Raw genomic sequence first — 12,994 nt, 5'->3', positions numbered from 1 at the left:
CCTTTGGAAGTTCCGCTCAAGGCTCTAGCGTATCATTTGACTTCCTGCTTTGTACCATCTACGTCTACGTGAGAAAGTAGTCCCGGTTCACTCCACCCTCCTGTGCAGACTCACGAGTTCTCCCTGGGAGGGATGCCCCTCCTTCACTTCTCCCAGCATGCAATGTGTCAGTGGCGCCCTGTGCAGATCTAAGAAGTGAGCCGCCATCCCCGTGACTCACGAGTCACGGCCGGCCGGCAGTCGGCACTTAGGAAAGCTGCAGGCTGGTGTGTCTCACACCATGTCTGACAACATGAAACCAGACCTGGGCCATTGTGGTTCAGATGGTGAAGATGATGGAAATACATGCCATTCGTTCGACCAGTACTCCATGGAAGAAATTCAGATGTGTTTGGAGTGTTTGGTCCTCTTTGCTGCCACAGCAGGTTTTCTGGCGTTCCAGTTAGTCACAAACGCCATTTTTGAGGAGGAGTATGAGAGAGATGTGGCCTGGATAGCTAAGCAAAGCAGGAGTATGTCCAGTATCGATGACGAGGATGACTACATGGAGGACATGGAATTTGAAGACTCCGAGGATGAGGACCAGGAAGAACTGCAGGACCAGATGGAGGAAGCAGAGGAGGACGAGGCAGAAGATGAGATGCACTTGGAAGCTGGAGCTGCTATCAGTCTCGATGACTTGACAGCCTGTACCTGTAAGTCACCCATGGTCTTTACTCTAGATTCAGGTTGAGTGTATTCTTAACCTCGTCCATAGTAAAGACCACCTCATAGCTGGGCTCATTCCTTAGTACCATTCCTGTCTCTCATCCCCTCCTCCTTGCCACTCTCCTACCATCCCCCTCCTCCAATTCCTCATCCTTTTCCCCTTCAGATCCCCTTTCCTCTCCCTGTGCTACTTTCTGTCCCTGCTCCCCATTTTGCAAATTTCCACTCCCTGTTCCCATCCCCCCTCCATGTTCCCCTTTTTGCTCCCTCCCCCTCCCTAGTTCCATTTTAGCTTTTTCTCTCTACTGCCATCTCCTCCTTGTTCCCCATTTTGCAACTTTCATCCCCCTTTCCCTGCTCCCCCTTTTGTGTCATCTCCCTGCTCCAATCCCTTTTAGCCCCTTTTCTCCCCCTGCTCCACTCCCCCTCCCTATTCCTGTTTTCATGCCTTGCCTGTTCCCCTTTGTGTGCCTTTCCTCTCCTTCCCCTCTCCCTATGTGCCCCCCTTGTTGAGCCCCTTTCTTCTTCTTGCTCACATCCCCCTCCCTGTTTCACTTTTTTAGCACCTTTCCTCCCCAGCTCCCCCTACACTTCCTACTTCCTTTTTTATAACTCTCCTCTCCCTACTCCCCTCTCCCTCCCTGCTCCCCTTTTGCCGTCCCCCCAGTTCACCCTCCCTGCTTCCCCCTTTATACCCTTTGCCTAGCTCCCCTCCCTTCTCCCCTTTTGCTATGTTTACTATCAGCCAGAAAGCGTGACTCCACCCCTTGAGCACCTGGCAGAGTGCACCACCCCCGTAGCACACAGGATTTGTAGCAAGTGCTAAAGAGACAAGCTCCGCCCACTCTTGCTTTCTCTCTGTTTCTCTGAAGAAACAAAACTCTCTCTCTGTCTTTGTCTCTCTCTTTCTCTCTCTCCTCTCTTTCCTTCTCTTACTCTCTTCCCTTTCTGAATAAAGCTTCCCAATTAACCTCTGTCTGTCAGAGGTTTGTCCACCCATGGGATCCTCCAAGATCCAACCATCAGAACAGATATCATTACAGTGCCTTCTCTCTACTCTGGCGCCTCCTTGCTCCTTTTTTGCACTTTTCCTCCCCAGCTCCCCCTCCCTAATTCTCTACCTGCCTTTTCTGCATTTCCTCTCCCTGCTCCGCTCCCCAGCTGCTCACCTTTAGCTATGTCCTTCCTCGGGCTCCTTAGTCCCTGCTTCTGTTTTCATGTGGCACTTCTACATGCTCCTGTCCCCATCCCTGCTCTGCTTTTGGCCCCATTTGCCTCACCAGCACGCACCCCCTCAATGCTACACATTTTGTCCCTTTCCTCCCCAGCACCCAGGACCCTACATGCTCCCCTATCTCCTCTTCAGCCCAAAACACCCAAGACCCTCCTTGCACCCATTTTCCCCTTTCCTGTGCAGCAAGCATCACCCTCCGGGTCCCATTTTTGCCCCTTTCCTTGCCAATACCCATTACCATTCCTGATGCACTTTTTGTTCCTTTCTTCCACAACACTGAGCACCATCCTTGTTCCCCTTTTTGCCCCTTTCCTTCCTAGCACCCATCACCGTCTCTGCCACCCTTTTTGACACTTCCCTCCCCATCACCCAGCATCCTCCCTGCACCCCTTTTTGCCCCTTTCTCCCCATCACCAAGAACCCTGTCTCCTCCCATGGTTCCCCTTTCCTCCCCAGCATCCAGCACTGTCCTGTTCCCTGTTTTTCCCCTTTTCCTCCTCAGGACCCAGCACCATCACAGATACCCTTTTTGCCCCTTTCTTCCCAGCACATATCTCCCTCTCCACTCCCAATTTAACCATCTCCTCCTCAACACACATCATGCTCCCTGCTCCCCCTTTTTTAACCCCTTTCTACCCAGATACTATCCCCCTTCCTGCTCCCAATTTTGAGCCTATCCTCCCCACCATGATCACCCACACTGCTCCCCTTTTAGCCCTGCCCCAACTTCCCTGTCACTCAGCACTGTCCCTGCTCTCCTTTTGGCCCTGATCCTCCCAGAATCTATACCCCTGCCTGCTGCCTTTTTGCCCCTTTTCTCCCTCAGAATCCATCCCCATCTTCTTCACCATTTGTGCCTTTCCTCTTCCTGGTCCCCTTTTCCTGCCTTCTCCCAGACCCTATTCCCCTCCCTGCTCCCCTTTTGGCCTTTTCCTTCCTCTCACCCGGCTCCCTATCTGCCTCTCTGCTCCCATTTTTTTTTTTTTTTTTAGTTTTTCGAGACAAGGTTTCTCTGTGTAGCTTTGGAGCCTATCCTGGCACTCGCTCTGGAGACCAGGCTGGCCTTGAACTCAGAGAGATTCACCTGCCTCTGCCTCCTGAGTGCTGGGATTAAACGCCCAGCTTGCTGCTCCCATTTTTACTCTGCTCTTCCCCAACACCCAGGAGCCTCAATTAGCACTTTTTGAACCTGTCCTCCCCACAGAACATCACCCTCCCTAGTCCCATTGTCCCATCTACTCCCCCAGCCACAATCACCCTCCCCTCTGTCCTTTTTGCCCCTTTCCTCCCCAGCACCTAGCACCCTCCCTGCTCCACTTTTACCCATAAGTCCCCATCACCCAGCACCCTCCATGCACACATTTTGCCCATTCCCTGCCCAACACCCAGCAGGCTACCTGCTTGCCTTAGTCCTGCTGTCCTCCCCATCAGCCATCAGCCATCAGCACACCCTGCCCCCTTTTTGCTCCTTTCCTCCACTACATCATTCATGCCACCTGCTCCCCTTTTTGCCCCATTCCTCCCCATCACCCAGAACTCTCCTGGCTCCCATTTGCCCCTGTCCTCCCCAACACCATGCCAGACCCCCTTTTTGCCCCTTCCTGCACAGAACCCTCCCTGCTCCCGTTTTTGCCCCTTTCTTCCCCAGCAGCCAGCAAACTCCATGCTCCCCTATTTGCCCCTTTCCTCCCCACCACACACTACACACCCTGCTCCTGTTTTTGCCCCTTTCCTCCAGCGGGTACCAGACCCAGCCCTGCTTCCATTATTGCCCCTTTCTTCCACACCATCCTTCATGCTGATTGCTCCCGTTTTTGCCACTTTCCTCACCATCTCCCAGGACTCTCACTGCTACACCTTTTTCCCCATTGCTTCCCATCTCACAGCACTATCCCTGCTCCCCCTTCTTTCCCCTTTTGTCCCCATCACCCAGCGATCTCCCTACTCCCCTTTTTCTGCTTTCCTCCCCATCAACCAGCACCCTCCCCGATCCCCGTTTTTGACCCTTTCTTCCCCAGCAGCCAGCAAACTACCTGTTGCCCTATTTGCCCCTTTCCTCCTCACCACACACTACACACCCTGCTCCTGTTTTTGCCCCTTTCCTCCAGCGGGTACCAGACCCAGCTCTGCTTCCATTTTTGCCCCTTTCTTCCACATCATCCTTCATGCTGATTGCTCCCTTTTTGCCCCTTTCCTCCCCATCACCCAGCACTCTCCCTGCTACCACTTTTCCTCTTTCCTCCCCATCACCCAGCACTCTCCCTAATATCCTTTTTGCCCCTTTTTTCCCCAACACCCAGCAAACTCCCTGTTGCCATATTTGCCCCTTTTCTCCCCACCACACACTACACACCGTGCTACTGTTTTTGCCCCTTTCCTCCAGCGGGTACCATACCAAGCCCTGCTTCTATTTTTGCCCCTTTCTTCCACATCATCCTTTATGTTGCCTGCTCCCATTTTTGCCACTTTCCTCCCCATCACCCAGCACACTCCCTGCTCCCCCTTTTTCCTTATTCCTCCCCATCAACCAGCACCCTCCCTGCTCCCCATTTATCCCCTTTCCTCCCCATCATCCAGCACCCTCCCTGCTGCCCTTTTTTCCCCCATTCCTTCCCATCACCCAGCACTCTCCCTGCTCCCCCTGGTAGAGGAAGCTGTAGCTACGCCTACTTAGGGGCTGGCTACAGGTGTGCCTGACCATGCTTGAGAGGGCGTGGTCAGGGTGATGTAGAGCCAGACTTGAAGGGGACTGAGTTCTCTCTTTCGATGTCTCCTTTGGTACTTGGGTACAGACTGCTGCCGCGCTGGCTGGCTACATCGCTCTGTAAGTAAGGCTTTTCCCTATTAAAAACCCTTATATTTCTACCTGACTCTGTATTGGTAATTTCCCACTATACTTCCTTTTTCCCCATTCCTCCCCATCACCCAGGACCCTCCCTGCTCCCCCTCTTCCCCTTTCCTTCCCATCACCCAGCACCCTCCCTGCTCCCCTATTCGCCCCTTTCCTCCCCACCACACACAACACCCCCTGCTCCTGTTTTTGCCCCTTTCCTCCAGCGGGTACCAGACCCAGCCCTGCTTCCATTTTTGCCCCTTTCTTCCACATGATCCTTCATGCTGATTGCTCCCGTTTTTGCCCCTTTCCTCCCCATCACCCAGCACTCTCACTGCTCGCCCCACTTTCCCCATTCCTCCCCTTCAACCAGCACTGTCCCTGCTCCCCCTTTTTCCCCTTTCCTACCCATCACCCAGCATTCTCCCTGCTTCCCCTTTTTCCCGTTTCCTACCCATCACCCAGGACTCTCCCTGCTCCCATTTTGCCCCTGTGGTCCTCATCACCATGCAAGACCCCCTTTTTGGCCCATCCTCCCCAGCACCCTCCCTGGTACCCTTTTTACCCCTTTCTTCCCCATTCCCCCAGTACCCTCCCTGATCCCCATCTTGGCCCTTTCCTCCCCATCACCCAGCACCCAACATACCCCCCTGTTGCCCTTTCCTCCCCATCACCCACCATTTTTCCTGCTGTCCTTTTTGCCCCTTTCCTCACCCAGCTCCCAGGACCCACCCTGCTCCACTTTTTGCTCCTTTCATGCTGATCACCCAGCACCCTCTAGGCATACATTTTACCCATTCCTTGCCCATCACAGAGCAGGCTTCCTGCTAGCCTTACTCCTGCTGTCCTCCCCATCAGCCATCACACTTTGTCCCTTTCACTATCTCAGCCTTCAGGTTCCCTGCTCCCCTTTCTGTCCTTTTCCTCCATAGAACACTCCCTTCTCCCCTTTGCCCCGTTTCTCCCAAGTACCCAGCACCTTCCCTGCTCTTATTTTTGCTTCTTTCTTGCCCAGCATCAATCACCCTCCCCACTCCCCTTTTGGCCCCTTCCTCCCCCAGTTATGTCCTTCTCTCTGCTCCCCTTTTTTTTGCCCCTCTTCCCCATCACCTAACCCTCCCCCAGCACCCATCACTGTTGCTGTTCCCTTTTTGCCCCTTTCCTCCCCATCATCCAGCACCCCTCTGCTCCAATTTGGTCCCTTTCCTGCCCATCACCGAGAACACCCTACCTGCTCCCTTTTTGCCACTTTACTTCTCAGCACCCATCATCTTCCCTTCTCCGATTTTTGCCCCTTTCTTCCCCCAAATACCATCCTACTCCCTGCTCCCATTTTTGTCCCTTTCAGGCCCATCTTACAGAACCCACTCTGCTCCCTTTTAGCTCCCATCCTCCCCACCACCATCACTAACATTGCTCCCCTTTTAGCCCTGTTCCTCCACCACAAACCATCCCCTCCCTGCTGCACGTTTTGCCCCCTTCCTCCTCAACACCCAGCACCCGCCCTGCTCCCCTTTATGCCCCTGTCCTCCTCATTAATTACCCAGCACCTTCCCTATTCCCATTTTGCCTTTTTCTTCTACTTGCCTGGCACCATCCCTGCCGTGCCCATCATACAGCACCCCCTGCTCCTGCTTTTGCACCTTCCCCACCCCCAGGTACCAGAGCCGTCTCTGCTCCCTAGTTTGCCCCTTTCTTCCACACCATCCTTCATGCTCCCTGCTGCCATTTTTCCCCATTCCTCCCCATGACCCAGCACTCTCTGTCTTCCCTGTTCCCCCTTTCCTATCCATTTGACAGCATCCAAGCTGCTCCCCTTTTTGCCTTTTCCTCCCCAGTACCCAGCACTCCTCTGCTCCCCATTTGGCCCCTTTTCCTGTCCATTACTAGCACCCTCCCTGCTGCCCTTTTCACCCCTGTGTGTTCAGCACCCAACACCCTCCCTGTCCCCCTTTTTGCCCCTGTCCTCCCCATGATCCAGCAAGCTCCCTGTTCCCCTTTTACTAGTTTCTTCTCCCTACTCCCTCATCCTGCTCTCCCCTCCCCTTTACATACCTGCTCCCCTCTCTTCACTGCTTCTTCTACCTTTCCTCCCCCTGCTCCCCATCCTTTTCCTGCTCCCCATTTCTTACCTTTCCTTTGGGCTGGCTCCCGTCTACCTGTGTGTCCTCCTTTCTACTCTTTTGCTCTGTCTGTTCCCCTCCCCTTTCCAAGCCTCTGCTCTCCAGAGTCCCATCCCCTCCCCCTTTTGAGCCTTTCTGCTTTATGACCCCTGCCCCTCCCTGCCCCCTTTTGAGCCTTTCTGCTCTATGACCCCTGCCCCTCCCTGCCCCCTTTTGAGCCTTCTCTATCCCTGCACCTCCTTCATGCCTTTCCTTTCCACCTTTTGTTTCTTCCTTTTCTCCCCTCCCCTCCCCTCCTCTCAGCTTCCCTACCAGCTTCCTGCTTCCGTCCTCATCTCCTCTGTCCTTCACCCCTTTCTCTCTCTCTCTTCCCATCCCCCTTCACTTCACTACCTCCCTCATTTCTTCTCCATCCCTCCTCCTGCTCCAGTGTCTTCCCTCCCTGTGTCCTCTGCCAATCAATCCACCTGGCTGCCCTCTCCCTGTTTCTTTCCTTGCCCCCTTCTGGTGCTTCCTTCCTGTCTCTGCTCACTCTCTCCCCTTCCCCACCCCAGTCTATCGCCCCCTCCTCCTTTCCCTCTTTCTATCCCTCTTCCACCTTCTCCTTCCATGCTCTCTACTTCCTGTCTCTCCCCTGACCTACACCCCTTCCTCCCACCTTTCTGTCTTCTCTCTTGTTCCTGCCTGATCCCCCACTTCTTACCACTACCACTTTCTTATATCTCCATTTCTTTGATGCCTCTTCTCTCCTATCCTCTGTCCTTCAGCCCTCTCCTTCCTTCCTTTCTTCACTCTCTTCTCCCCCTCCCTGATATGCTGCTTCCCTCTCCCTCTCTGCTACTATTTGCTGCTTCTCCTCTTCAATGATCCCCTCCTCTTCACCCCTCTGACTTCCGTTACTTCTTCCTTTCCTCTCATTATTCGCCCCCACCTCCCCCTTCTTCTCCCCCTCCCTTCATCCTTTCCATCCCCTTACCCTGTCCATCAGTCATCTCGTCCCCTCCCCTTCCCCTCCCTGTTTCCCCTTCCTGTCTCTTCCCCCTCTTCCTTTTCCCCTCTTTGCTCTTCCAGCTCCCTGCTTCCCATAGCCATTCCCTTTCCCTCTTTCTGTCCCTGATGTCTTCACCTACTTCTTTACTATTCTCCTGCTATGTCTCCTCTCCTCCTTTCCCTCCCCCACTTTCCTCCACTCTCTGATCTCTCTTGCCATCTCTCTCTCACACTTCCCTTCTGTCACCCATTTCCCTTCTGTTCCCTTCTCTTCTGTGCATGTTCACCTTTCATCTCCACCCTTCCCTGTCCCCTCTCCTCTTCCCTTTTCTTCATCCCCTTTCTTCTTTGTCTTATCCTGTCCCAGTCCCCTCTATATTCATCCACAACCCCTTTCCTCTCTTTCTTGTGCCTTCTCTTCTTCTTCTTCTTCTTCTTCTTCTTCTTCTTCTTCTTCTTCTTCTTCTTCTTCTTCTTCTTCTTCTTCTTCTTCTTCCATCACCCTTCCTCCTCTACCTCCCCTTCCCCTTCCATCTCATCCCTGTTCCCCTCCCCTCTCCCCAGCCTCTCTCTTCTCCAAGGCCTCTCCTTCTCTTTGCCCCTAGTCCTTTTGCCTTTAAAAGGAGGTCCCACTGGGAAGGCAAGGAACAAAGCCCAATTGCAAAAGGCAGAAGAGGCCAAATGCAGTTGAGGCCAGATAACTGGGGCTAGTGTAGCCCTAAGTAACAAGGAATGACAAAAGTGGTACTGAAGTTCTTGGTTCTTGCTGCTGCTTTTGACTAGGTTGGCACATCTTTCTCAAATGCTCACCATGCTGATAGCTTATCCAACCTGGTTGAGTAATGGTAGAGTCTGTAAACTCTGGGCCAGTGGTTTGTTTTTAGGGCAAATTTGTTGGTGATATTCTGCTAAAAATACAACAAATGCAAACAGACTAGAGATTGTTGATAACTTTCTGTCCCATGGATTATGAATAAGAAGCTATGTATACAGAAAAAAAAACTGTCACCATGCAGATTTTTTAGGCTGAAGACATATCAGGAACACAGAAATGTTGCTAAAATACTTTTCTTTTTCTCACATGTTTCTATTGTCCAGTTGTTCCTGACTATAAATTACAGAAGAATGAATTTAAGTGTAAGCTGCTTTATGTCTGCGGTGAGCCTACTCTCCTGGTGTCTGTACCAGTAGAATCTGAGGAGCCAACTGAAAATGCTGAAGAAGCTTCAGGGGAAAAGGAAGAAGATGAAACTGAAGAACTGGAAGGGGAGTCTACCAAGAATCTGGATTCTGAAGAGGGCTCCCTGTTTTAGGATTGCAGGTACTGGCTTCTCTAGCTAACCTTTCCTGACATATATCTGTGACTAAGAGCTTCGTGTATTTAAAAATATTCTTGGTAGGCAAAACAGTTTTTAAAATTTCATATTATTAAATTAAAGATTGCATGAAATAAATATTAAATTTAAATAAGTATTAAATTTATTTAATATTAAACTATAACAAATTACCATCCATAATATGTTCATGTGTTAAGCAGGAGTCAGTTCTTTCTAGATGCAAGTCCTTTAGACTAACTATGACATTACTTGCTACAGATGGGAAATTGTCAGACTTGGTAGTAAAAGAGCATAAAGAGAAATTGTTCCTGCATTGTATGGCCACAGAAATACAGTATTATTCTTATGGTGCCTGTTCTTACAATGCTGATGCAAGTTGGAAAACATTGTTTCAAGTGAAATCACATCTCATGATTCATTTGTGAATTGTCAGCCTAGTTTTGATTAATAGTTCAAATGACATTACCCCCCCATTAGATTCTGTTTTTACTGAATTGGGAATCTGTCATTATATTTTCTGTGTCCATCTTTGTCTCTTTTTGTCTTTATGGATTTTCCCATTTCTAGACCCCTGGTTTTAATGAGAAGAAAATCTCTATTTAGAAAATCATTTAAATGTTGTTCAAATTTAATTTTTTATTTAAAATTTTAATTTTTAATTAAAATTAAATGAGTTTTTTTTTTTGGTTTTTCAAGCCTGGGTTTCTCTGTGGCTTTGGAGGTTGTCCTGGCACTTGCTCTGTAGACCAGGCTGGTCTCGAACTCACAGAGATCCGCTGACCCCTGCCTCCTGAGTACTGGGATTAAAGGCGTGTGCTACCACTGCCCGGCTAAATGAATTTTTTTTTAAGAGATGAAATCTGAGTAGCTGGGAGGCTAAGGGAATGGATGTAGTTGGTATATAAACATACAAAGTTTTGTGCTCTGAGAAGCAGTTAAAGAAAAATAAAAAACCAAGGCTTTACAATGGTTGATAGTGAGGCTGATATATTCAGATTATGGAAGCTATCAAACTCATGAGCACTCTGATAGCTAAAGATCACTTTGGGAAACATAGCGGTGAAGTGTTTTAGTTTTTCCTTGTTGAGAGACAAGGGCAATGCATAGAATTGGCAAGAAAGTCAGTAGTGCCCTTTAAGAAAATACAAATGTTGCTTGTCTCTTCTTTCCTCCTACAGTTGCAAAGCCCAGAAGACAGAAGTGGACAGAGGAAGAAGAAATGGTTTCCAGTAGTTTTCTCAGTTTTTGTAGTCTAGAAAATAGGTTTTTGTTCTACATTTCATTATACAAAGATGTCACCAACAGACATCTGATTACATAAGGTTCTTTATAGATATATAGGACATTTGTTCATGTTAAAAATAAAAGTTTGACTTGCATTAACTACCATGGTTTTATATTAATGTTTTCTTTTTTATCTTTTTTGTTTTGTCGCATCTTGAAAAAGAAAAGCACCTAAAGTACCAGGATAGTAAATAATACTAATGGGTAGCTGTGAACCAGCAACAATAGCTGGAAATTTGCTAGAAATGCATATTCTCAGACTCTACTCCAGACTTACTGAATCTGAGATCCTTAAGGCAGACCTTCAGTTAGGGAGGTACAAGCCTTTAATGCCAGCACTGGGCAGGCAGAGGCAGGCAGATCTGTGTGAGTTCCAGTCCAGCCTGATCTACAGAGACAGTTCCTAGACAGCCTCCAAAGCAATACAGAGAAACTCAGTCTCAAAAAAAAAAAAAAAAACTTTCCCGATTTCTCTAAAAGCTCTGAGCACTTGAACTGCAGGGTACCACTGGTTTGCTGATATAGGGGGAAAAGCTATAGAACCAGCCTTCCTTAACTCACTAGGTGCTAAGCTTGTGATCTGAATGTCAGCCAAGGGTCCAGATGTTGAAGGTCTTGACCTTTGTTTTGTTGCCCTCTTTGGGAGGTGATGGGACCTTTATTAAGTGGAGCATTTTTTTGGAAAGATATTAGTGCTTTGGGGATATGCCCTTGAAGGCGATAGCAGGACCCTGGCTGCTTATTCTTTTGCTCCCTTGCTGCCATATGACATGCAGTTCAATCTACCACTTCTTCCTTTGCTGGTAGAATGGCTTGTCGCCAGCAAACCCAGCGCTACTGAAAGGCTGTGCTCATTTCCCACACAAGCATAATGAAGTCATGACCTGGGTAGCTTCACCACAATGGAAGTTTGTCCACTCATGGTTCTCACAGTTGTAAATCTGCAATGAACTTGTTAGCAGAGTCATTCCTTCTGGAAATGCTGATGAAGAAGCCTGTCCTTTCCTCTCTGCTGGCTCCTGGAGTTTGACACCAATTTTTGGCAACCGTTGAGTTGCAAAGGTATAAATCAAATATTTTTCTCTATCCACATGTCCCCCCCCTTTGGATCTCTGTCTCTGGGTCTGTTCTTTATCAGGTTGCCAGGCAGTGAATTAAGGGTCCACCTTTACCCACTAGTACTTCATCTTAACATTATATATGTAAATGTTCTTAGGTCACATCCATGGATTCTATGAGTTGCCCCTGCAGCATATCTCTGTGAAGGACATCATTGAACTCATTAAGGTGTGATGGAGAGCCCAACAGAAGATAACTACCTGCAGTTTATAGCCAATTGAAAGTCTTAATTACAATCAGCTGGGACTAAGCGCAGTTATATGGGACCCAAGTATAGCCCCAAGCATTTAGAGAAAGACGTTTTTAAAGACAAAAGCCACATCCTGGTATCTCATTTTGCAGCTCGGGTCAGGGGAACATTGCAAAAGCAAGTAGTTCAACAGAACTTGAGACAAGCAGTTATCTGGAGAGGGTTCTGTACAAGCAAGCAGTTTAACAGAAGCTAAGATAAGCAGTCAGCTGGAGGGGGAGGTTCTGTACAAGCAGGCACTTGAACAGAAACTAAGTTATCTGGGGTGTCTTGGTCTTGGTTTTCTTGAACAGAGTTGGGTAATTTTCCATGGGATTATCCACCAAGGAAATCAAATTCTAGTTAAACCTAAAGTAGCCTCACCTCAGGAAGAATACAAGATGGAGAAACCTTTACAATAGCTTGCCCTGTCACAAAGGTGCCAAGATTGGGTAATGGCCATGAAAGGGAAAAACTGGGGAAATGTAAAACAATATCCTTATTATGTTTATGGTGAAAGAGGTGTGTGTGTGTGTGTGTGTGTGTGTGTGTGTGTGTGTGTGTGTGTGTGTGTGTGTGTGTGCATTTCCCTAATATGGTATTTATCTTCATAATTCTTTCTGAATGCTGTTTGTATTATTCTGCACACACACACACACACACACACACACACACACACGTGCAAATATATGTATACATGTACAAACAACATTCAGAAGGGATTATGAAGAAGTTAAATACCATAATAAGGTGAGTGGTTAACGTTTGTGGAACAAAAGGTAGAATTCATCTTGGGACATGCACAGTGAAATTCAATTATTTTTATAAGTGAGTTGTTAGACTGGATAATGATCACATGGATATAATATTCTACATACATTCTTACAGGTTCAGAACTTTTTCTGAAATAAAGAGGAAATTTAAAAGAAAAAAATCTGCTTTAAAAGCATGCTTAAGGAAAATGAGTGAAATAACTGAACAGAGTAAAGGATTGGAAATGATAAGGGTCATGTATTTTAAGTAGGAATCTGGTTTCTACATTTAGTTAAGGCTACCTAGATTGCTGCCTATTAGTTTCAATAGCATTTTGCATGGTATATAGCAGCACATTTCATATCCTCATTTATATTGATTTTT

The 12,994-nt window shown here is 48.4% G+C and overlaps 1 protein-coding gene across 1 annotated transcript; it reads left to right on the top strand.

Moving 5' to 3' along the window:
* Positions 1–230: 230 nt before the first annotated feature.
* Positions 231–10,552, top strand: LOC100772178 (tumor rejection antigen P815A). The gene is made up of 3 exons (XM_035449712.1): positions 231–695; positions 8,987–9,209; positions 10,404–10,552. The coding sequence occupies exons 1-2, from the start codon at positions 281–283 to the stop codon at positions 9,199–9,201; spliced, it is 630 nt and encodes a 209-aa protein (XP_035305603.1). The 5' UTR covers positions 231–280; the 3' UTR covers positions 9,202–9,209; positions 10,404–10,552.
* The last annotated feature ends 2,442 nt before the right edge of the window (positions 10,553–12,994 follow it).

The sequence above is a fragment of the Cricetulus griseus genome, chromosome X (genome assembly GCF_003668045.3).
Source record: "Cricetulus griseus strain 17A/GY chromosome X, alternate assembly CriGri-PICRH-1.0, whole genome shotgun sequence".
NCBI lineage: Eukaryota > Metazoa > Chordata > Mammalia > Rodentia > Cricetidae > Cricetulus > Cricetulus griseus.
Note: the sequence above shows the minus strand (reverse complement) of the source record. Positions and strands in the feature narration are given on the sequence as shown.